This window comes from Ursus americanus, chromosome 1 (genome assembly GCF_024610735.1).
Source record: "Ursus americanus isolate L20-20 chromosome 1, mUrsAme1.1.p, whole genome shotgun sequence".
NCBI classification, from domain to species: Eukaryota; Metazoa; Chordata; class Mammalia; order Carnivora; family Ursidae; genus Ursus; species Ursus americanus.
This window is the reverse complement of record NC_142127.1, coordinates 37,096,594-37,120,943: the sequence shown is the minus strand read 5'-3', so window position 1 is coordinate 37,120,943 and position 24,350 is coordinate 37,096,594. Positions and strand designations below refer to the sequence as shown.

Below are 24,350 nucleotides of genomic sequence, written 5' to 3'. Positions count from 1 at the left end.
TGCTCTAATAGAAAGACATAGGGTATCAGAATGGATTTAAAAAAAAAACACACAAAACAAGGCCCATTGATATGCTGCTTACAAGAGACTCATTTTAGACCCAAACACACCTCCAGATTGAAAGTGAGGGGGTAGAGAACCATCTATCATGCTAATGGACATCAAAGAAAGCTGAAGTAGCCATCCTTATGTCAGACAAACTAGATTTTAACCAAAGACAGTAATAAGAGATGAAGAAGAACACTATGTCATAGTAAAAGGGTCTATCAAAAAAGAAGATGTAACGATTGTAAATATCTATGCCCCCAACCTGGGAACACCCAAATATATAAATCAATTAATAACAGACTTAAAGAAACTGATTGGTAATAATATAATAATAGTAACACCCCACTCACAGCAATGGATAGATCATCTAAGCAGAAGATCAACAAAGAAACAATGGCTTTGAATGACACACTGGGCCAGATGGACTTAATAGATATTCTTTTCAAGTGCACATGGAACTCGTTCCAGAATAGATCACATACCAGGTCACAAATCAGGCCTCAACCAGTACAAAAAGATGGAGATCATAGCATGCATATTTTCAGACCACAGTGCTATGAAATTTGAAGTCAAGCACAAGAAAAAATTTGGAAAGACCACAAATACGTGGAGGTTAAAGAACATCTTACTAAAGAATTAATGGGTTAACCAGGAACTTAAAGAAGAAATTAAAAAATAAATAGAAGCAAATGAAAATGAAAACACGGCAATCCATAACCTTTGGGATGCAGCAAATGTGGTCCTAATAGGAAAGTATATAGCAATACAGGCCTTCCTCAAGAAGCAAAAAACATCTAAAATAACCAATCTAATTTTACACTTAAAGGAGCTGGAAAAAGACGAGCAAATAAAGCTTAAAACCAGCAGAAGAAGGGAGATAATTAAGATTAGAGTAGAAATAAATGATACGAAATAAAAAATACAAAACAAAATAGTAGAACAGATCAATGAAACTAGGAGCTGTTTCCTGAAAGAATTAACAAAATTGATAAACCCCTAGCCATACTTATCACAAAGAAAAATGAAAATACCCAAATAAATTAAGTCTCAAATGAAAGAGGAGAGCTCACAACCAACACCACAGATATACAAGTATAAGAGACTATTAAAAGCAATTATATGCCAACAAACTGGGCAATTTTGAAGAAAGGGATACATTCCTAGAAACATATAATCTACCAAAATTGAAACAGGAAGAAATAGAAAATTTGAACAGTCCCATCACCAGCAAAGAAATTGAATCAGTATTCAAAAATCTCCCAACAAACAAGAGTTCAGGGCTGTATGACTTCCCACAGGAATTCTACCAAACATTTAAAGAAGAATTAATACCTGTTCTTCTGAAACTTTTCCAAGAGATAAAAATGGAAGGAAAACTTCCAAACTCATTCTATGAGGCCAGTATTACCTTGGTTCCAAAACCAGACAAAGACCCTGCTAAAAAGAGAATTACAGTCTAGTATCCCTGATGAACATGGATCCAAAAATTCTGAACAAGATAACTAGCTAATCAAATCCAACAGTACATTAAAAGGATTAGTCACCATGATCAAGTGGGATTTATTCCTGGGCTTCAGGGGTGGTTCAATATCCACAAATCAATCAACATGATACACCACATTAATAAAAGGAAGGATAAGAACCATATGATCCTCTCACTATATGCAGAAAAAACATTTGACAAAATACAACATCCTTGCTTGATAAGAACCCCCAAGAAAGTAGGGATAGAAGGAACATACCTCAACATCATAAAAGCCATATATGAAAGACCCACACCTAATATCATCCTTAATGGGGAAAAAGTGAGAGCTTTTCATCTAAGAAAGGGGGCAGGGATGTTCACTCTCACCACTGCTGTTCAACATAGTACTGGAAGTCCTAGCCTCAGCAATCAGACAAGAAGAAATAAAAGGCATCCAAATTGGCAAGAAGGAAGTCAGACTTTCACTATTTGCAGACAACATGATACTCTGTACAGAATATCTGAAAGACTGCTTCCCAAAATTGGTAGAACTGACACATGAATTCAGCAAAGTCACAGGATATAAAATTAAAGTACAGAAATCTGTTGCATTTCTATACACCAATAATGAAGCAGCAGAAAGAGAAATCAAGGAATTGATCCCATTTACAATTGCACCAAGAAACCATAAGATGCCTAGAAATAAACCTAATCAAAGAGGTAAAAGGTCTGTATATGTTGATAACTATAGAATACTTATGAAAGAAATTGAAGATGACACAAAGAAATGGAAAAGCCTTCCATGCTCATGGATTGGAAGAACAAATATTGTTAAAATGTCTATACTACTCAAAGCAATCTACACATTTAATGCAATCCAGATTTAAAAAAAAAAAGAACAAAAAATCCAGCATTTTTCACAAAACTAGAACAAACAATCCTCAAATTTGTATGGAACCAGAAAAGACCCATATCCATTTTGGAGAGCCAAAATAACATTGAAAAACAGAAGCAAAGCTGGAGGCATCACAATCCCAGACTTCAAGCTGTATTACAAAGCTGTAATCATCAAGAGATTATGGTAGTGGCACAGAAACAGACACATAGATCAATGGAACAGAATAGAGAACCCAGAAATAGAGAACCCAGAACCCTCAACTCTATGGTCAACTAATCTTTGACAAAGCAGGAAAGACTATCCAATGGAAAAAGACAGTCTCTTCAACAAATGGGGTTGGAAAACTGTACAACATGCAAACGAATGAAACTGGATCTCTTTCCTCCACCACACACAAAAATAAATTCAAAATGGATGAAAGACCTAAATGTAAGACCAGAAACCATCAAAATCCTAGAGGAGAAAACAGGCAGCAACCTCTCTGACCTTGTCCACAGCAACATCTAGACACATCTCCAAAAGCAACAAATGAACTATTGGGACTTCATCAAGATAAAAAGCTTCTGCACAGTGAAGAAAACAATCAACAAAACTAAAAGGCAACATATAGAATGGGAGTAGGTATTTGCAAATGACATATCTGATAAAGGGCTAGTATCCAAAATCTACGAAGAACTTATCAAACTCAACTCCCCAAAAATAATCCAGTTAAGAAATGGGGAGAAGACATGAACAGACATTTCTCCAAAGAAGACATTCAAATGGCTAATAAACACATGAGAAAATATTCAGCATCACTCATCTTCAAGGAAATACAAATCAAAACCAAATGAGATACCACTTCACACCTGTCAGAATGACTGAAATTAACAGCTCAGGAAACAACAGACACTGGTGAGATGTGGTGAAAGGGGAAATCTTTTGCACTGTTGGTGGGAATGCAAACTGGTGCAGCCACTCTGTAGAATAGTATGGAGGTTTCTCAAAAAATTATAAATAGAACTACCCTTTGACCCAGCAATTGCACTGCTAGGTATTTATCCAAAGGATGCAAAAACACTGATTCAAAGGGGCACATGCACCGCCCTGATGTTTAGAGCAGCATTGTCAACAATAGCCAAACTATGGAGAGAACCAGTCCATAGACTGATGAATGGATAAGGAAGATGTGGTATATATATGAATAATGGAATACTATGGAATATATAATCTAATATATAATAATGGAATATTAGTGATCAAAAAGAATGAAATCTTGCCATTTTCAGCAACATGGATGGAACTAGAGTGTATTATGCTGAGCAAAATAAGTCAGTCAGAGAAAGACAAATACCATATGAGCTCACTCATATGTGGAATTTAAGAAACAAAACAGATGAACATAGTGGAAGGGAAGGAAAAATAAAATAAGATAGAAGCAGGGAGGCAAACCGTAAGAGGCTAACTATATAGGACAAACTGAGGGTTGTGGGAGTGGAGGTGGCGGGGGATGGGCTAAATGGCTGATGTTTATTGAGGAGGGCACTTGTGATGAGCACTGGGTGTTATAGATAAGTGATGAATCACTTAATTCTACTTCTGAAACCAATACTACACTATACGTTGAGTAACTTGAATTTAAACTAAAAAACCTGATTTCTTAACTCAGTGATCACCATGATATTCTAAGAAATTAATACAACAATTCTTATTTTTAAAAGCATTTGCCTACATTAAACTACCCCCTTTCTGCTCCTGTTAGAGCATCTCTTATAGTTTTAATCTAGATTTATCTAGATTTAATCTAGATAACCGATCACTAGGAAATGCTGATCTACTTTACGAAGAATCATACGTTTTTTATTATGGTCTATTCCCAAACTCACACTTTATTGTTCAGTTGTATTTGATGGTATTGCCTTACTTGTCTCCTTTAAGTCTTAGAGGATTTTTTTCCAGTTTTTAAATTATTGGAGTACCATGAGTCAAATTTTCTTATGGAAAAGATCCTAAGCTTTAAAGAAGCTGGTTTTCATGTTGTTTCTAACAGAAAACCAATTAGTGAATTATTCACTGCCATGAAAAATTTTTTGTACATCTTGTATGTGAATGTGTATTTGAATTCCTATTTTTAATATCGTAAGGAAAATAATATGTGCATTAAATGTATTTCCGTTGAAACTTAATGAGTTTTTGTTGTGTCATAAAATAAATTCTTTTTTTTTTTTTAAGATTTTATTTATTTATTTGACAGAGAGAGAGACAGCCAGCGAGAGAGGGAACACAAGCAGGGGGAGTGGGAGAGGAAGAAGCAGGCACTCAGCAGAGGAGCCTGATGTGGGGCTTGATCCCAGAATGCTTGGATCACGCCCTGAGCTGAAGGCAGACGCTTAACAACTGAGACACCCAGGCGTCCCATAAAATAAATTCTTAAACTAAAAAAATAAAAATAAAAAAAATAAAGAGGAAAGGTTGGTAAGTAGCAGTTGCTTTCCATAATTACCTGTTTCCCCCAATGGCAGGCTACGTTGGTGCTATATAATTTTACCAGCATCATGCAATATCAATAGGGAATATTGAGAATAAATCTGATTGGGGAAAGGGAAAACTCCGTGGAAGAAATTATATTAAGGGTTTAAAGGATAGTTTGGGCTTCAATAAACTAAAGGAGAAGTAGCTACAGACCAGATGAATTATTCTAAAATGTAAAATTTTTGGTACTAGCAAGATGGTAGAATTTGTTTGTTTTTTTCTTAGGTCCTTCCTCTAGGCTCCTGAAGCACACCATGGAATCTGCTGCCAGAACCACTTACAATAAAGTTGTCCTATTTACAGGTTTTTGATAAGCTGTTTTTATTCTTTAATGAATAAGAAACGATGCCATTATCCCCTACAAAATAGCTGAGGTTTTACTTGAACAAAATCCGTTTGGAAATGTTAAGCTGGTTACACAGAACTAATATGCCTCAAGGTGGTCATTCTCTCTGGATTAAAGCTGTGGAACAATTGTGGCTCCTGTTACAAGGAAAATGACAAAGGGCCATTATGAAAAGGGACAAAAATCTCTGTTCCCAGAGGGGGACTGACAAGCTGAAAGTCCCTCTCTACATGCCAGCACAAAAGCCTGATTGCCTCAGATTGTTTGTTTATGTAAATCAAAAGGCTGCCATTAATTCAGCAAGTGGGGCTGCCCAGCGACAAAGAAGGTGGTGATTGGCTGGATGCTTGCTCTTGGGCTGGTGGCAAATCTGTCAAATCCTATTGCTTTAGTTCTAAGCTCTATCTGGACACCTTTAGGAAAAGCAGCTCATTATTATGTACTGAAGCAAATACTTCGTATTCTTAGAGTAGGAGTTGGAACTATAGAACTTGAAGGGAAGAGAACGCATCTATCAAGGATCTTTTCACTCAGTTTCCCCGAAGCTCTCTCTGCGCCCTTGGACTCAACCGTACATCATGACAGACGTTCCAGGGACACTCAGTCAGGCTGAATGCAATGGGGATACGCCACCTGAAAATGGTCAACAACCAATCACTAAAACAAATGAGGAAGCCAGTGATGTGGGTGGTACCCCACCATACTACAGGGTAGACCCCCGTCTTGAAGACTTACCCATAGAAAGAAATCAGGAGAAAAGTAAAAAATTGCAAGGGAATATGCTAGTCAACTGGTCCACCGATGAGAAGATTCTAAAAGGTAAAGCATTTTCCTTTCTCTTTGATTTGCTTGATTTAATTTGTAAACTCACTCGTGATTCTTTTGATAAACTGTTATGACAGGAATGTGCTGTCCATCCTCCCACCCATGTTCCTGCCCAAATGTGGTCTCTTATTCTACTGGCACTGGATAGCTAAGGACCAAATCTCTGCCTCAGGCCAAATCCAGGCTTATTTATTTGATAACTTTATGACGCTGGACAACTTCACTAGCCTCCTGAAGCCTTAGCTTTCTCGGTTAGCAGAAGGTGGAAATGTAAGGACTGACATTTGTAGGTTTGTCACGAGGATTACTAAGTGTTGGTTAAATGTTAACTACTGTTATTTATTATTATTATGGACAGCCCCATTATTATTTAAGCAAAGGAAAGTCAGCATTTCAAATTTTCCTTCTGAAATATACCTGAACGTATCTGAATTCATGGTTCTATAACATATATAGATGGAAAAGGAGAGTTATCCTTACGTTTATAAGTAGGAACCAATGAAGAAATGAGTTGGGAGAGTGAAATAGTTACTTTTCAAATCAAATCGATCTACCTACCTAGAGTCTAAACTGATAATTTATTTAAACTTGAACTGTTTAAATATTACAGCATTAATCTTGTGGGTTTTTTTCCCCCCAGAAAAACCAGAAGAGAATCTTTTTATTGTTCATAAGGCTATTACAGATCTTTCTCTCCAAGAAACAAGTGTTGATGAAATGACATTCAGAGAAGGTGAGAGCAACTTCCATTTTGTACACAGACATTGTCTGACTGAATATGGATGGCAGTTTTTGCATGGGAGGTTGTGTGAGTGTGATGTTGAAAAAGCAATCCCAGCAATGCCTTCAAAAGCTCCAAGCCGCTCCAGGCAGGTAAGGGAGTGCTCTTGAGTATCTGTGGGCTTCACCTTCAAAGGTATTCCAGAAGCATCAAGCCTGAGACTGCATGGATTGGTCTAACTGATTGACATGCCTTGATCTGACAAAATGGTATCAGTCTCTTAATAAGTTAGTCCACTAAATCAATCCTTTTGTAAGATTTATTTAGTGTCCCTAAATCTGTTTCAGGTACCTTGTGAAACGCGAATGTTTTAAAAATGGGTTTATCCTAAAAGTTTACCGTTGACATACATTTAAAAATAAGATTATAAATTTACTTGATCTATAGAAAAATTCTAGGTCCCTATGTAAGCAGAAAATGGTTATCTAATTCTTGTCAAAGAAATCTCCCAGGTGATGAAGCTAATTTTAATTGTGTTCTTTCAGAAAGTGAGAGAATAAGAAGAACATTGATTTTTAAGTGACATATATTTCAAATAAACTCAAGAGACTAAGAAACACAAAATCTTTTAGATTTTACTTCTAAGAAGATACCTACATTGACGCAATTTCCAAATCAAGTGCAGGATAAACACGTATTAATTAATCACTCATTTCCTCTTTTGCAACCATAAACATCTTATCTCAAAATTGAAGTTGGTTCATTAGACCTTGAGCAATTTAGCTTAGTTAGGACCATAATAGGCAAAACATGGAAGAGATTTTTTTTTTTTTAAATATTGGAACATCACATAAAATAGTAGATGCCAAGGAAGATAGGGATTTGATTGGCAGTTTCTTGGGTTTGTCCACTTTCCCTGGACACCTCTCAGAGTTATCTGCTGTCCCCATGTAGTGGTGGAATAGCCATTATTGTAGTAATGTAGTAAGGAACAACAACTATTAAGCTTTTACATTATCACAGGTAATTTATAAAACTTAAGCCTGAAGCCCCATGAAATGAACTAAATGACTTCTCTGCCCTAATCTTTCTGTTCCCAAGGTAGCAAGCTCTCACAGGCAGGGATCTCAAAGTACATCTAGAGACCCTTTCAAAAAAATTTTTTTTAAGATTTATTTATTTATTAAAGATTTTATTTATTTATTTGACAGAGAGAGACAGCCAGCGAGAGAGGGAACACAAGCAGGGGGAGTGGGAGAGGGAGAAGCACGCTTCTTGCCAAGGAGGGAGCCCAATGCGGGGCTGGATCCCAGAACGCGGGATCATGCCCTGGGCCGAAGGCAGACGCTTAACGACTGAGCCACCCAGGCGCCCCTAAGATTTACTTATTTACTTGGGAGAGAGAGAGCGCATGCAGACAGGCAACGGAGAGAGGCAGAGGGAGAAAGAGAGAGTCTCAGGTAGACTCTGAGCTGAGTGTGGAGCCTGACTCGGAGCTCTATCTCACAACCCTGAGATCACGACCTGAGCTGAAACCAAGGGTTTGACACTTAACCAACTGCACCACCCAGGTGGCCCAAGACCCTTTCAAATATCTGATCAGGAAGTCCGCTGGGGACAACAGTTTGCTGGGATCTTTCATTTTATCAAATAGAGAATGAAAGCAGTCTGGATTTTTTAAGTAGATGGTGTCAGGGTGAATTTTTCCCTGAATGAATCCTTTTGTGTTTGGTGGAACATATGTTTCTCCTGTAAGGCACATGTTGGTGTCTTCTGTTTTCACAATGACAAACAGCTATAAAGTCTCCAAAGAGAATACTCCTGGGTTGAAAAATAGCAAGATGCTAAAAATATTGAGGAAAAACTATAATTTAAATTCAAGAAGTAATTTCATGCATGACAACTCCATGCCTGAGTCATGGAATGAGCAAAAAGATCAGCTTCTTTGGTTCTTATGGAAAAAAAGAGAATAAAAGAAAGCTTAAGATTATAGCAAACGTGCTAATGTATATTTATTTATAATGTAAAGAACAGTGACTGGACACCAACAACCTGATAGGAACTGTGTACAACCAGTTAGGAATGACAATCCCTCTTCACTTCTATCTCATTTTCACTTCCATCTCTTTTTGTAAGTTTACAGTCTGATTCCTGTCGTTGGGAAAACAAAAAAATGAAAAGAGAATGAAAAATCTTGACTGGAAAGAGACTTGTGAACATCTTTCAGTGAAAGTAGAAAGCTGTGGTGGGGAAGGCAAAGAGGAACATTGCCTCTCACTTTATTTAAAGACTCTTATGGTGTTGAAAGGGGAAAGTGAATGGAAGCCTGACAAGCCACACAGTCTAGACAATATTTTGGAGTCACACATAGACTGCAGTTTCTCACAGAAGTCCCTTTAGAGGTGAAAGCTCAGAAAACAACCTCCACTCTAATTCTTTTTAGCATGCTCAATACATATTGTTAAGGATATGCCAACGTGATCTGTTTGAAAATTGAAATTTGACGTGAATTAAGCCTTGTAAAAGTCACTGCATGATACCAAACACCTTAAGTCACTTAGTTGTTTTTAGGGGTATGTCTAACGTGACAGGCTAGTCTAGTGCTATATAGGATGACCACAATATGATTTTTAAAGCTTGGCTGTCCTAGAAACCAATGGCAGACCTTAGATGACATTGTGTGTGCTTTGGTGGGCTTGGTGCCCCAGTTAGCCCAGCATATGACTCCTGACCATCCATGGCCCCCTGTTCCTCCTTCCACAACTGGGACTTTAGCACAGCTCTGAGAAGCGTGGGGCAAATACTGAATGTGCTACTCTGAGCATGCCCAGATGTGGGAAGTAATTGTTTTTACTACTGAAAGAAAGCCTTTTTTCTCCTGTGAGATATTTTTCTAATTTTCCTTGGAGAATATATGTGTGTGTGTGTGTGTGTGTGTGTGTGTGTGTGTGTGTGTGTTATGTAAGAGATAGGTCCAAATATTTTATTTTCCATGTTCACATTTCCAGTCACTACAGGCTAGACAGGTTTTTATAAGTTTGTCTCAGGAACACCAGTCTCACTAGACACAACAGTCCACAGCAACAAAAAAAAGTTTCATGGTCAAATGAAGTTGAGTTGTCGACTTCCTGGAGATTGACAATATTCGTTGGCATTTTAAAGACTTGGATATGAAGCTTACGTAACTGTGTTTAATGCAGTATTTTCCAAACTAATTTGATAGTACAAACCATTTTATTGTGTAAATCATATTATTAACCCACAGAATAATATCTTATAAAGCATGTGTGGGGGAAATGATTGTCCAGAAACATAATTTAAAGAGTAAGAGTTGGGTATTTCAATTACCAATTGATTTTGCTACAGGACATCAATGGGAGAAGATTCCTCTGAGCAGCAGTAACCAAGAAATAAGTAGACAAAAGGAAAGGATTGCTGAACAACCTCTAGAAGAGAAGGAAGAGGAGGATGGGAAGAACAAAGCTCATCAGGCAACTGAAATTGAATGGTTGGGATTTCGGAAACCTAACCAAGTTGATGTGTTGCGTTCTAAACATGAGGAGGAGCAAGAGGTTTGGGATGAAGAAATTCATGATGACGATGATTGCAATGATGAGGAAGATGAAGTTCGAGTGATAGAATTTAAGAAAAAAAATGAAGAGGGTTCTCAACTAAAAGAGGAAGGAGATGCAAATGAGGACTCCCCACCGAGCAGCCCCAGTTCCCAACCTGTGACACCTGAGGAGCAGCCAACCTTCGGGAAGAAGAGTGATATCTCTAGAAATGCTTATTCAAGATACAATACAATATCCTATCGGAAAATCAGGAAGGGGAACACCAAGCAGAGAATTGATGAATTCGAGTCTATGATGCACTTATAAACTAAATGGAACTGAGAAATTCTCCTGCCCACTAAAGCAAAAGCTAATTCTGTTTTCCTGAGATGCATCTTTGCATGTCTTATTTGAGTCATCCCCTCTAAAGACGTGAAAGCTTAATCTGTTTCACTGTAGAATAATATGGAAGTAATCCTAGACAAAATGCAGTCTGGTAACCTCAAGTCAAAAAGCTTTAGATTCATTCGTGGGCATTTGCTTTTTAAAATTTCACTAATACAGTCTTGTGTGATGAGCACTAAACAGCAAACAGCAAGCACCCCGGGAGAATCTGGCATGATTTAGCTTTAAAAGTAGCAACACTGGGAAATACAGTTATCAAATGAAAGAGGACTACGAGAAATGACCTGTATTTTTTTGGTGTCTTTCCTCTTGTACATCGAGGGTGCTAGAAAGTCTGGTATTAAACCTCTCTTTCTTTTAAACATGTGTTTTAACTAGACACTGGCAATAAGCTGTCCAAGAAGTTTTGCCTTTCCTAGTATCTTCAGAAAAGATTTTAAGTGGTTTTCCTTGGCATCTACAGAGTGGAAAGTCTGGATAGGCCTCCTTCCTAGGTGTCACCATTCACTGAATTTTCTCGCTAGAGCGGCTCAGCAATTGTCAGTCAGGAAAATTCTGTTGACTAAATGTTGGCTTTATGCGCTCAAGATGAATAAAATCCATTGTGAGGGTGATACAGGGAGGGGCTAGAAGATTGGTGGGCAATAGACTAAAGAGTCAGATAGTTTATTTCTGTGACTGAAAATAAAATCTCGTCTAGCAGAGTTAAAGTCATTAAAAGTGAAAATGACAACTTTAGCACAATTTTAAGAAAATACCCCTCTCTATTACCACACTTTCTCTTATTAACAGTATCTCAGAATAATTTTCTTTCCTTAGAAACCCAAGACAACTGTAGTCATAACTGTACTAGTTACTACGAAAATGGAAATAATTATCTTAGAATATTTTCGAAGTAGAGTGTGAGCATGTATTTTTAGTGAGAAAGCTCTGATGGTTGTGCGGAATATATAATTTACTGGACCTCAGCCCAAATCAAGATGCTTAAAATTGTGCCTATGGAATTTCACTCAAGCCAGTGTGTCAAATAATGTACTGAATATTTATGAAAAGGGAGAGTCTATATTTATATTCTTAGATAGTTTCATAATTTTTCATTTCAGGCTTCCATATATATCACCCTGAACTTTCTGTCACCACCGATAAAGATATTTTTGGCCTTGCAAATAAAGAGACAATTCCTTATTGTCTGAGTGTAATACAGTCTTCATTGTACTATTCAACCCTTTGTTTATTTCTTTTGCATTTTGTGAAAAAACCCGGGTTAGGCCTTCTTAGATTATTGCTTATTTATGTGTAACAAATCCCACACATTCTAATGGAAATTTCTTTAATTCTTCCTGGTCATATAATATATTTCCATGGTATCATATACTATTATTGACTGTTTACAAGACTCAACTTTGAATTCAAGATTGAAGCGCTTCTTTTATTCTTTCAAACAGATATTTTGCAACCTGATCGTGTAAAAGTTCTGTTGCTCTTCATCTGTAGAAGCTATGGATTTTGTCCTTTATAATGCAAGTTTTCAGAAGAAAGCCAGGGAAGTCAGATGTTTATTGGTAAATTTAGGTAAAAGATTGGAGCCCTCAGACAATTTCCTATTTATTTAGATCCTCTAAATCGTTCCACCTGGACAGCCTATTTTCTTTTGTGGATTACTGATGACCTCTACAATTTTCTACTTAACTTCAAAGCACAGTATTGTGTTATCCGTCATGGAACAGGAGCATATTGTTAACCTACCATCAACAGAGCCTGTATTTTTTTTTTTAATAATTTTTTTTTTAAGATTTTATTTATTTATTTGACAGAGATAGAGACAGCCAGCGAGAGAGGGAACACAAGCAGGGGGAGTGGGAGAGGAAGAAGCAGGCTCATAGCAGAGGAGCCTGATGTGGGGCTCGATCCCAGAACGCCGGGATCACGCCCTGAGCCCAAGGCAGACGCTTAACCGCTGTGCCACCCACGCGCCCCCAGAGCCTGTATTTTTCATTGCTCCAGCAGAAGTGTGGAGTTCTTGTGGAATTTGAGTAAGCCGGGTGGTCTATGGTGTGACATAGCCAAACGACTGGCTCTTACGGGGATCCAATACATAGTAAAACTGGCCTTTTTAGCTTCGTGTTCTTACCATATAATTAACCAAACGTGAAAGATTTTGTCAACAAAGCCTTTTTCAGGGTGTGTTCAATGAGCAAATGCTTAGTGCTTATGGGGCAGTGTAGTTAACAAAAGAGCACCAAAACTGCTCTTTGACGTTAATGCCCATTGCCCTGTGAGCCATCTTATACTAAAGCCACAGAGTTAAGTGATCATAAGTAATGTGATGGGGTTAGGTGACTATTTGATTCTTTATAATCTAGGAAAGGCAAAGGTATGGTTCTGATTTCATGAGGAACATTTAACATATTAGATGCTCTTACAAGACAAGGTAGAACACAAATTGGGAACTATACTGGCAGATTTACTGCTTTTGTGATTCGACGTTCAGGGAGGGAAGGACTCTGGTACCTGGTAGGAGGGAGAAATTGATTTATTGTGAGAATGTTGCTATTTCTTACAGGACTTTTTAATTTTTCTTAGTTTTGGGGTGAACAGGAATTAATAAAAGCTCTATTTCTTTGTCAATATAAAATTTACCTTTCATATAATGCTACATCGGAAGGCATGGAATATGTCAGAATCTATCTATCATCTGTCTACAATTTAAATAAAGAACTGATGTGTCTGACTTGCTCTCAATAAAAGTTTGTGTCCTTGTTTTTGGTGTCTAGAATTTATTTTCTTTCGCTGCCTTTAAAATTTAGGAAGAACCCTTGCATATCAGCAGCTATTAAAGACCATTAAGAAATGCTGCTTTAGAAATCAAGAGAACACCTTATTTAAATTCAAAAAGCATTATTTATTTCAAAAAGGTCTTAAAATGATTGTGTACACAATTGCAAAAAAAATTTCTGGCAGGTGGATATGTAATGTTCATGAAAAATTTGTATTATTTTTATAGGAATTGAGCTTTTGTTTTAGATACACCTTCACTCCAACAACTGAAAAAAAATATCTTTATAGCCATCAAGGTAATACATTTAAGCCATGCTGACACTTTTATAGTAATTGTTTCTGCATATTTACATGGGGTAGTACTTTTGGCACATTTTCAAATGAAGAACGGACATTTAAGTTTTTCAAAGTGTTAGGAAAAACATTTAAAATAAGTAATAATAGAGAATTATGGAAAAAGATGAAGCACCAGCGTATCATAAAGAAGAAATATGTTTGACCATCTGAGAAAGGCAACTATGTTTAAAGGCTTAACTTTCATTGCTCTATAAAAACAAGAGGGCTATAAAAAGTAATGTCAAAAGTTATAGCAAACATTTGCCAATATTAAAATATCAGACAGTAACATAATAAATATGAATACCAAAATGTGTATACAGTTCATGAGGAACACGAAGTGACTAAGCCATACAATCAATATAAACACAATGACACGGGTAGTAATCAACAGCAGAAATCACTCCACAGATAGTGGCAAACTACAAAATCAAAGGACAATACCTAGTAATTAACTGCCAGTGTGGGAGAGTTTTGGAAATGAATTTGGAAAGTAATCTGAATTTTTAGTTAGTGACCTAAAATTTCATATCTGATTCCTTCTTTATAATAACTTCAATTGGAAGAGGCAGAAAAATTGGGTACTTCAAAATGTTCAAATTAAACTCCAAATTCCTTTATATTCCACTGTTTCTTTCTTTCTTTTTTTTTTTTTTTAAAGATTTTATTTATTTATTTGACAGAGAGACAGCCAGTGAGAGAGGGAACACAGCAGGGGGAGTGGGAGAGGAAGAAGCAGGCTCCCAGCGGAGGAGCCTGATGCAGGGCTCGATCCCATTACGCCGGGATCACGCCCTGAGCCGAAGGCAGACGCCTAACCGCTGTGCCACCCAGGCGCCCCATATATTCTACTGTTTCAATCTCGTTCTCCCATTAACAGAAGTTTTTAGGTAATCAATAAGAAAATTCACTAATTTTACCTTTGCCTTCTCTTATTTTTCTGTCCACCTCTTATAGCTAACACGTATAAAACTAGCAACATTTGGGAAGTTGTTTGAAGGAGGAGAATTAAGTAAGGCATGTGCAAAATCTGAAATGAATAACAAGCACCTTGATAATTTAGAGTTTGGTTACTCCCTTCAAGTATGGAGAATGATACCCAGAATGAAAGTCCACTGGAGATACTTTTGTCCAGAAGGCCAGATGCAGACAAAGTTGTGCACCTCAGAGAATTAAAAATACCCAAAAACATTTCATAGTTTTCTTTATATTTGTAAGTACGAACTCTTGGTCTTATTTTCTCCCACTTCAAAGCATAAAATATAGAGACTCATATATATAATTATATATACACACACATATATATGAATATATACACATATTTATCTATACGAATATATATGTATATATACATATATATTTACAAAGATCAATATGTTTTTGGTCAAGTAAAGATAATCTAGGCCCTCAAAAAATTTGTTTTTATATCTAACATAAAGGTTTGATTTTATATAGATATTTATGACTAATATCTTTGAACTGGCAAATACCAATCAATAATAAAATAGAAAGCCTCTGTTTTCAAAGAAATTGTTACTTATTTAATGGCAACTGTCAACATTAGAAACTGACCACATTAGAAGTTGCTCTATTTGCTGAAAAATGAGAGCTTTCCTGTATGTTTTTGCAAAGCAATGATTCACGTAAACTTGCAAAGAGACCCTAACTGGAATGGTAACTACTAATTGACCCATTAGGTTGAAAACAGAGGCATTGAATCTGCTTATTGCGGTGGGATTTTTTCCTTTCTTTTAGGTACCAACGCCTACCTGAGATACCATCCATTAAATCTCATCAGGAGTATTTAATACTTTACATAGCTTACTCAAACTTGTCCATGGAATGGCTGTTTGCCAAAAATAAATATTTTGTGCATTAGCTTTGGTTAGTGTTCCTTTTCTCATTTCAAGGCATGTGGCTCATAGCAATTTTTGAATAACCTACACAAAAGTTGTTGTAAAAGCACGATGGTGACAATCTACACAACAAAGTAAAAGTTACAGGTTTTGGTTTGTATTTTAAATTAAAGAGCTCTTCAATGTTTTACTTCCCACCTCTGTTCAAACTGAACAATCTGTCAGCTTTGAATAATGGTTGGGGGAAGAAAGAGTTGGCAGTATTATTTACAGGGAAGCTATTCCTCTATGTCTGCTTCTCCTTCTCATATTTGTTATAGGAAATGGAAAAGAATATGTCCTGCATGAAGTCAAGGAGATAGACCACTGCAAAGCATGTGGGGATAGCTACCACTAAGGCTACATTTCAGTTGATTAACAGAAAGGGTACAGCCTCTTTATCACAGCCAAGGAATACCTAAGGCATTTGACTTCACAATGAAGGGATTTTAACCTAGCCCACTCCAGATGACCACCTTATGTAAAGAAAAGAACAAATCATAGAAGCATGTTGTCATCAAAGAGACTCTTTTCTTCTTCTCCTTCTTCCTCTCCTCTTTCCTCCCTTTCTCCTCCTTCTCCTTCTCCTTCTTTCAGCCAGATAGAATGGAAACTAGATTTTAATTTCTTACTAGTGGGATGATCTTAGATAATACCCCTTAGCCATCCTTCTTGCCTGCATAATGAGGACAGTAAGACCTAACTCACTGAGTTGTGCACAACAGTGAGATGGAACACAATTGGTGCCTAGCACATGGTAGGTACTCAAAGATAATCAGTTCTCATCTGTCTTTCCCTTATTCCCTATAAATTCCTTGTTTGTACCAAAGATATTGGGACCCTCATCAGAGGCATAATTTCTTTTCTGTGTTTGAACATGGAAGTTAAAGTTGTTAAAACAAATAAAGATGGTACTATCTGGCCAGCCTCAACCCCACTCTCTTGCATGAGAACCCCTTAAAAACAATCCTAAGCCATTCATAAATTCATGGTTGACTGGAGAATTTGAATTCCTATATACTATAATTGGTATCTTTGCCCCTCTACAATCCCTAAGGCAATACTATAAGCAAGGTGTTTTCATATCTAAGAGAGTAGTTCCAAATTAGTTGTGGAGAAACTAACAATACATTGTGATTATGGCATATGGTGGTTTTTGGCCCTGTGAATGACAACTGATTGAATGTCAGCAAGCAGAATTGAGCAAATTTGATGCTGGTGATAAAACATGGTTGTACCAACAACAGCTGTGTCATCCTTCAGGGAGAAGCTCTGGGTAACTGTTGAAAAAGAGAAAGGAACCGTGCAAACCAAAAGGTTCAGAAGCACTCAGATGGTCTGGTAAGTTAGTTTTTGATCAAATAAGTCCTGTAAAATATCAAAACTATGCTTGTGTTTAAAGTAACGAGATGTCTAGACATTTCCCTAAGAAAAGGCAATGACTCAAGCCAATCCAGGGAAAACTCTGAAGTCTTCCACAGCCTCCTACTGAAGAATATACGGTTGAATAGGACCCTAATGCGTCCCACTAGGGGGTTTCTCACTAGAAGTATCAGAGGTCTAGTAGCATTTACACCTTTATTACAGTCTTCTGAAAACAAAATGTAGAGGGTAATGCTTAAAAAAGTGTTGGTAGGAGATTTCACAATTAGTCAGTATTCTTAAATTTAGGCTTATACAATTTCCAATTAGTGATTACTTCCTCGCATCTTAGAGTAGTTGAACAAATACATGGTAAAAGCTCTTTTTAAAATTCTTTCCAAGAGCGAACACGTCACGTATGAAAACAATCCTTTGCTATATTGACAACGTAGGTTCCAATAAGCTTCATATTATGTGAAGGTGAAGTCAGGATACACTGAACACACTGTAGAAGGTTTTTTGTGAAAAACATTCAAATTTCCTTCATTGGTTTGCCCCAAGGTAAGTGTTTCCGAACTGTAATTCATCTTTTTCTGAACAGGAGTCATCAGACTGGGGGCAAAAAACCTTTCAACATTTTTGCAGTTATGCGAAGAATTGCATGAGGCACTCAGCATACTCAGTTCGGTCAGCAGTTCAGTTAGTCCTTTGGCAACTGACTTGTGTTTTATCCCCCATATGGCTCTGTTTTGAAAAGAATTATCTCATTTTCTAGTCATTCTCTTATCTCATCTGCAATGTCAATTATCTGAATAAAACATCTTAAATATGATGCAAATAGGCAGAACCTTTTCCCCTTCTGAGACATGGTTATAGCTCTGCTTTTGTGCAATTAATTGGGAGATAAAATTAAATTTTAAATAAGCAGTCAGAACTAAAGATGCCCAGTTTAACCATCAGCTCAATTGAACAAAGCTTTGTTTTTACATTAACAAGCAGAGAGCATGGTTTTCCTCCAGAGACCCAACCCCAGCAAAAAGGCTTCTGTCTCTCTTTCTTAAGAATGCTGTGGAACAGGTTTAGGCCAGAGGCCTGGGGCACTGGACTGAGCCCTGCCTCTGGAGATCCAAATTCTAATCCTCATCTCTCACTAACTGGTGTGGGACTCTTAGACAGGTAATATGATTTCTGGGCATCAATTTTTTTTTTAATCAAAAATCAATATAAAGGATGTGAGGATTTCTAGAATCTCTTCTGATATGACTAAATAATGGCATATATAAGGTTAGGAATTCAATGTGGATTGAAAAATATTGGACCTTTCCCCAAATTTATCAGTGTTCTCATTAGACCCACATCCACGGCCTTATCTCCCACCCCCACCCCACAGAGGTGTCAGATTCCTTTTCTTTTCTGGCCAAATCTATGTCAATTTTTTTCTTAACTCTCTTCCAGAGGGTTGCTTACCTCATTCTCTTCCCCTTTCATTATGTTCCCTACATTTTATTTCTACTTTGAAATCTTTTAGAGGTTATTTTTAGCATACTTCATCCCTGTGAATGCCGTTAAATCTAAAGTCGTATTTTCTATAAATCCTTAATAATCTTCAGTGCTCTGTTGCTGCTTTATTTGTTTCAGCTCCTCTTATTTGGTCTTACATTACAGTGTGTTCAACAATTAAGTGTATTTTTGGTGATTACAGTGCATTGTGACCCAGCCTCTTCTTTGCCTTTTTTTTTCTTTTTTAATTTCCACCTAAGTCTAGGAAGTTACTAATACGGCTGTTTTTTTAAAGTGTAGCTTTAAAAAGCACAAAATGAATTGAAACAATGTCCCATATCTAGAACTGAATAAGCATTTGACTTCCTCACTTAGTTTTTTTCCACTGACTCAGATTGGGGGAAAAAAAACCAACAAAAAACAAAAAACCATTATGTAGTCATCTCGATCAAAGTCCTCCCATTGAGGAGTATGATGCCGATGGTCTTTCAAACTGTTAGGTGAACAGGCGTGTAGCTGGGAGGGACTTCACCAAGATGACAGCTGTGTGTTTCTGAGGTCTTTTAGCTACAGGAGCTCAAGTAATTTTTTAAATAATAATAATAATAAAAAAAAAGCAAATAAAAGACTAGGTTCTCATTGATTATACCTACTTGTGGGCCAAAAGAGCTGGTTATTATCAAACTCAGTCATCGTGAATATCATTGTACTTCCTCAAGTACTTTTGGCTTCATTTCCTATATTTCCTGTTACCTGTTTGATTGCATGGGGAAGTTTGCGTGCTGAGGTCCATCCAGCACGGGGCAGGAAGCATGCGATTCAAAAGGCCACCTAGAGCTGAAGACGGGCTCCAGTTCAACGTTAGGTTGTTTCCCTGAGCTCACTTTTGGTTTCTCAAATATTGTGGGTTTTTAAATCTCCTATTCAAATGCTATTAATTTTGAAAATGTAAACTACCATGGAGAAATACAGTCCCCACATCCACTGTCATTTTCACAGTGTCTAATGGGTTTACTAGATAAAAATATTAGTTGTTCTTTAGTCTTCATAATATTTTTCAAATTTCCACTTTTGGTATTGCTTCTCTGGGCCACAAGCAGCGACTTTCAGGGTCTTCTGAGAAATATTTCCTTCTAAGCATAACAACTGATGATAGTTCCCAAAAACAATATGATTCACCTGGAAAGAAAGGGGATCTGGGAATGAGCCACATGAATTTGACAGCTGAAATATAAAGAAATGAAAACTAATTAAAAAAAAGATAATTACATTTTTGATTCCTTAGGAATTCTTCTGAACTAAATTAACAACAGGACCACAGCCTTTGGACTGTATTAAATTTGTCTCCATCTCAAACTAACTTCTCACTTCTTCAAGATACAAGGCTTTTAAGACTTTTACGACTTCCTCGGGGAGGAAGCAGAAGATGTATTTTCCGATGACGGGTCTGATAACTGTATTACGTAAAGGAAATAATTCCATATGGCGTTTATTATATTTGATGGGTGATGGTTCTCTGATTGATGGTGATCATGAAAAAGCAGCCATCACAAAAAGTGAGTCAGTTAAGTTCTCAATTAAGTTCATACCTTAGAATGTAAACATGGAATACAAAGTACTAGAAATGATGTATTTATTTATAAGCTACCCACCGTAATCTCTGGTAGTATGTAATGCCTGATGTCCAGAAAATCCAGATATAATTAGAAAAAAGTCAAAGGTATTTCAGAAAGTTCTATTATTGATTAATATTTATGGAATATCCTAGAAATAATAGTTAACCAACTTAGAACTGGCTCATGGCTTTATAATTTTTTTCATCTATTAATCCTCTCAATTTTCCATAACTATGACAAAGATAATCTTAATTATATGTATATTGTTTTGAAATATTTTTTAAAAAATATACCAAATAGGGGTGACTTCGTAATAGTTTATTTTAAAGATGTTCCTACAAAACCATTGTCATCCTTGTAAGACTTGGGAAATATGATGTTTGGGTATGCTCAAGGCTTTGTAAAGGAGTTGGCCTTGAGCAAAATCATCCCGGATTATCTACAACATTCTGCCAGTGGATTGTAAAGAGGTAATTGAATAACTTGTCCCTAACCTAAAGACAGTTGATGAAGGGACCAGTGATGGAGAGTCATTCCATGTCACAGTACCTAGGAGTTACTTATGAAAAAATTTCCTCTTCGGTGTCTATAATCCCCAGTATTTGGGGTGGGCTCTCCTAGAGAATATATTTTAAATGCAGATTAGAAATGTATACTTTTAACAATTCATTGGTATTCAGGGTCAAATTCACTGTTACCCTATTTCCTTCTACGAAGCTCTCAATTCCTAATGCTAAAGGGAGAGACATGTTCCTATTATTCAGTCTTTTTCTCCATTTCTTTTTTAAAGAATTACCATACCTTGGAGGACTCAGGAGATTCAGTATGAAAATTACCAAAATACTGAAAAAATAAGGAAAACTATTATCAAGATATTCATCTCCATGACATCAAGCAGCATGGAAAGGGGAACTTAAGGCAGAAGGCAGCTGTGTGACATGCTACAAATTCATAGGCACAAGGAGCGTCAGGAAACATTGAATTTTTGCCATCTTAATTAAATTACTCTTTACAAATTGGCTTACCATTTAGAGGAACCAAAATTAAGCCTATATAAAAATCAGCTAATAAAGGCTTAAGTTTTCAAAGGGGCCAACCCAGTTTATAAATAAGACCTATGTGATTTAAAGGCTGCTTGCTCCTAAATATTTTCTCATTAGCCTGATTTTTTTTTTCTGGTAACAGATTCACTTCTGGAGATGAAAAGTATGTTCTCATTCTCATCCTTTCTCACCCCTCACCCCACCTCCAGCTTTTTTTGGCATAAGGTTAAGCAAGCAGAAGATAATGTTTGATAGATGTTTATGGATTTTTCCAACACTACACAACATAAAATTAGTAATTGCTGCACTAGTAATTCCTAATTTTTCTAAATAACTCAATAATAGTCATTATCACTAAAGAGAAAAAAAAATGCCCAGAAGGTACTGAAATATAACAGAGAAGATTGAAAGGGAAGAAGATTGGAAAATATGTTGCTCAAGCCCTGATTTAGACCCCAAGTAGGAAGAAAAATGCCATGAAGGGAATAGTCACTGGTTGTGACATCAAAAGAAATGGTGGCACCCGGGGGGGGGGTGCTTTGGGGACAACCCTGAGCAAGATGATGGTCTTCATATACCCAGTACATTTTGTGGATTTGGTGGTTACTTGCCAGTAGGATAATAGAAAATTTAAGAAGGTTGGCCTGAAATTATTTTTGTCACTCCAAGATCTTACACCAAAACTTATGACTTTGTATCTTGTTAAAACAGAATTGGAGAAACTGATCAAGACTTTGACATTTATCATTCTGAGAGCGAATAGGGTAGAGCTGGGGTGGTCTGGTAAATATTAACAACTGGACCTCTAGGAAAACATCCCTGGATTAGTAGCATGGGTTTACAGAATTCCTCCCATCGTGGCTGGTTTAAGCTACCAGGGTCATGTCACTGAATGTGATGGTGGCAAGTGCACGTGCACACTGGCAGCTCCTACGAGCAGGTGGAAGCTGCCTCCACCTGTTGAGGCCCAGGTCTCTGGGAATGAGGGGGTGGGGTGAGAAAAAGTCTCCCTTTATGGAAAGGAGGCAGAATGCTGAAAAGCAGAGTCATGCTAAAGTGCAAAGCTTGTCGGAAGCACACTGCTGTTTGCTTTCCCCATATACTCTCCCTACGGGCCTCTCTGGGAACCAGTCAGAGCCAGTTCTAGCCTCTGAGCATGATTTTTGGCATTGTTAGTTGACTGAAGCGAATGGCTTATAGAAACAAAGATGCTGATAGCTATATAACCAAAGAAACGGGTGGCTTATATTTAAAATAACAGATTTCAAATACATTTTGTAAAAGAAAAAAAGGCATTGACAATTTACAAAAATATCCGTTTATCTCTCTGTATGAACTTTTACGCTGCCTCTAGTTCTCACAAACACACTGAAAGCTTCTGATTGAGGATGCGGACAAGGAGAGCTTTACGTCCCATTTAATGGGAAGTTGGATTTGCGATAAAGAAGAGGGACACATATTTTGCTTACCAGCTCTGGATGAAAGACTGATGTTGATTTATGCAGCCATCTTAGCCCTTTGTTTCTGTTATCACAAGGGTGCAGGCCCAGGGCCCCGGTATCGGGGACAGGAGCTAAGCACCACTCTCCATGTTTAATAAGTCTTAGCCAGGTGTAATTAAATTGCTGACGCTGTTGGGAAATGAACAAGGAGAAGGTCACTTCAGGCAGCAAATACAGGTAGGGGCTTTGCCAAACATTTTGGTTAGCAATGGTTAAGGATATAGGCACTCTGATCAAATGTTTTGTACCCAAATCCTGGTATTGCCACTTTTGATTCTGATAGCATGGGCATATTATTACCATATCTAATTTCATTTTTATCATTTTTAAGTTGGATCGCATTAGGGTGTATCTCAGACTGTTAAGTGCTTAGCACACAGTAAGCCGTCAAGAAATGTGAGTTGCAATAATAAAAATTATTGAGTACAGTTAGTATATATCTGCAAATGTAGGTCATTTCAGGTGTTCTGAATCCCAGACAAGCCTGGTGCTTGAAGCAGTGAAACATTCAAACCATCTGTAGGCATTTGGGCCATAAGGAGATCCAAGTCACAGTCCTAAATTACTTTGGTGGAAATTATTATGCTTCTTTGTTTAAGACCATCGAGATTACCAGACTCTTAGAGCTTTGTAGGAAAGGGTAAAAATCTTTCTTTGCTGATCGCAGAAAGAATCATCAGGTTCTGTCCTGTTAGCATCCGCTAGTTCCTAAGAACCACCCTTGGAGAAGTCCAGGGGAGTTGCCAATGTCAAAAATAAATACCAATTCAGGTAATGGAACCATGTTTTCAGTTTTTATAAGTAATTTTTCCAGTTATTTACACCCTAGTACTATCTGCCTTGTCAATTTATTCTAAGTCTGTGGGTCTGCGGGAAATTTGTTGTTTTGCACCAATGTGAACATTAAAACAACAAAAAAATAGACTGCTGGTAAAACCTACCTAAATGCTTTTACCTAGTGAATCATTTGTAATGTAACTGAGATTTAACTTAGATTATCAAGTATGTCATTGGGTTAGACCTCACCACTCAAAGGGTGGTCTCTGGACCAACATCAGCATCACCTGGGAGCTAGTTGGAACTGCTGAATCTCAGCCCCACCACGGACCTATTGAATCAGAAATCTGTATTGTAACAAACTTCCCAGGTGATTTGTGCGCACATTAAAATTTGAGAAGCATGATCTTATGTCATAATACAAGGCGTCATGTGGCTACTAGGAGAAGCTAGACATTACCTTTAAAAGGGACATCTCAGCTGGTTGAAAAGTTAATAGCTAAGGGGACTTTTTAGGTAAAGTGAAGGCTAAGGCTCGGTGGTTCAATCCTCGGGCTTTATTCCTTTACAGGTTTTTGGATGAGTGCTATAATCTGGCTTGGTATTAAGCTTCATTAATTCTGCCAAAATAAGTTCCCTTCCTCCAGGTCCCTTTACTTTTTATTATTCAAACAAACTACAAGCTAAAAGTGAGTAACAAGACAAAAAGGGAGCTGGGCGTTTGTAGAAAGCGGGGGCTGCATAGTCATACTTTCGCCTCCCAGCATC

The 24,350-nt window shown here is 37.2% G+C and overlaps 2 protein-coding genes across 2 annotated transcripts in view; one reads left to right on the top strand and one right to left on the bottom strand.

Annotated features, from left to right (window-relative positions):
• The first annotated feature begins 5,684 nt into the window (after positions 1 to 5,684).
• ERMN (ermin) lies at positions 5,685 to 11,959 on the top strand. The gene is made up of 3 exons (XM_045783544.2): positions 5,685 to 6,087; positions 6,734 to 6,826; positions 10,181 to 11,959. The coding sequence occupies exons 1-3, from the start codon at positions 5,847 to 5,849 to the stop codon at positions 10,693 to 10,695; spliced, it is 849 nt and encodes a 282-aa protein (XP_045639500.1). The 5' UTR covers positions 5,685 to 5,846; the 3' UTR covers positions 10,696 to 11,959.
• Positions 11,960 to 12,010: 51 nt separating this feature from the next.
• GALNT5 (polypeptide N-acetylgalactosaminyltransferase 5) overlaps positions 12,011 to 24,350 on the bottom strand; it is a 49,682-nt gene continuing 37,342 nt past the window's right edge. Inside the window, exons 9-10 of the mRNA XM_045781665.2 lie at positions 22,773 to 22,934; positions 12,011 to 19,823 (exon numbers count right to left, since the gene is read on the bottom strand). Coding sequence (XP_045637621.1) covers positions 19,683 to 19,823; positions 22,773 to 22,934 — 303 coding nt within the window. The 3' untranslated portion in view covers positions 12,011 to 19,682. The remainder of the gene's footprint in view (positions 19,824 to 22,772; positions 22,935 to 24,350) is intronic.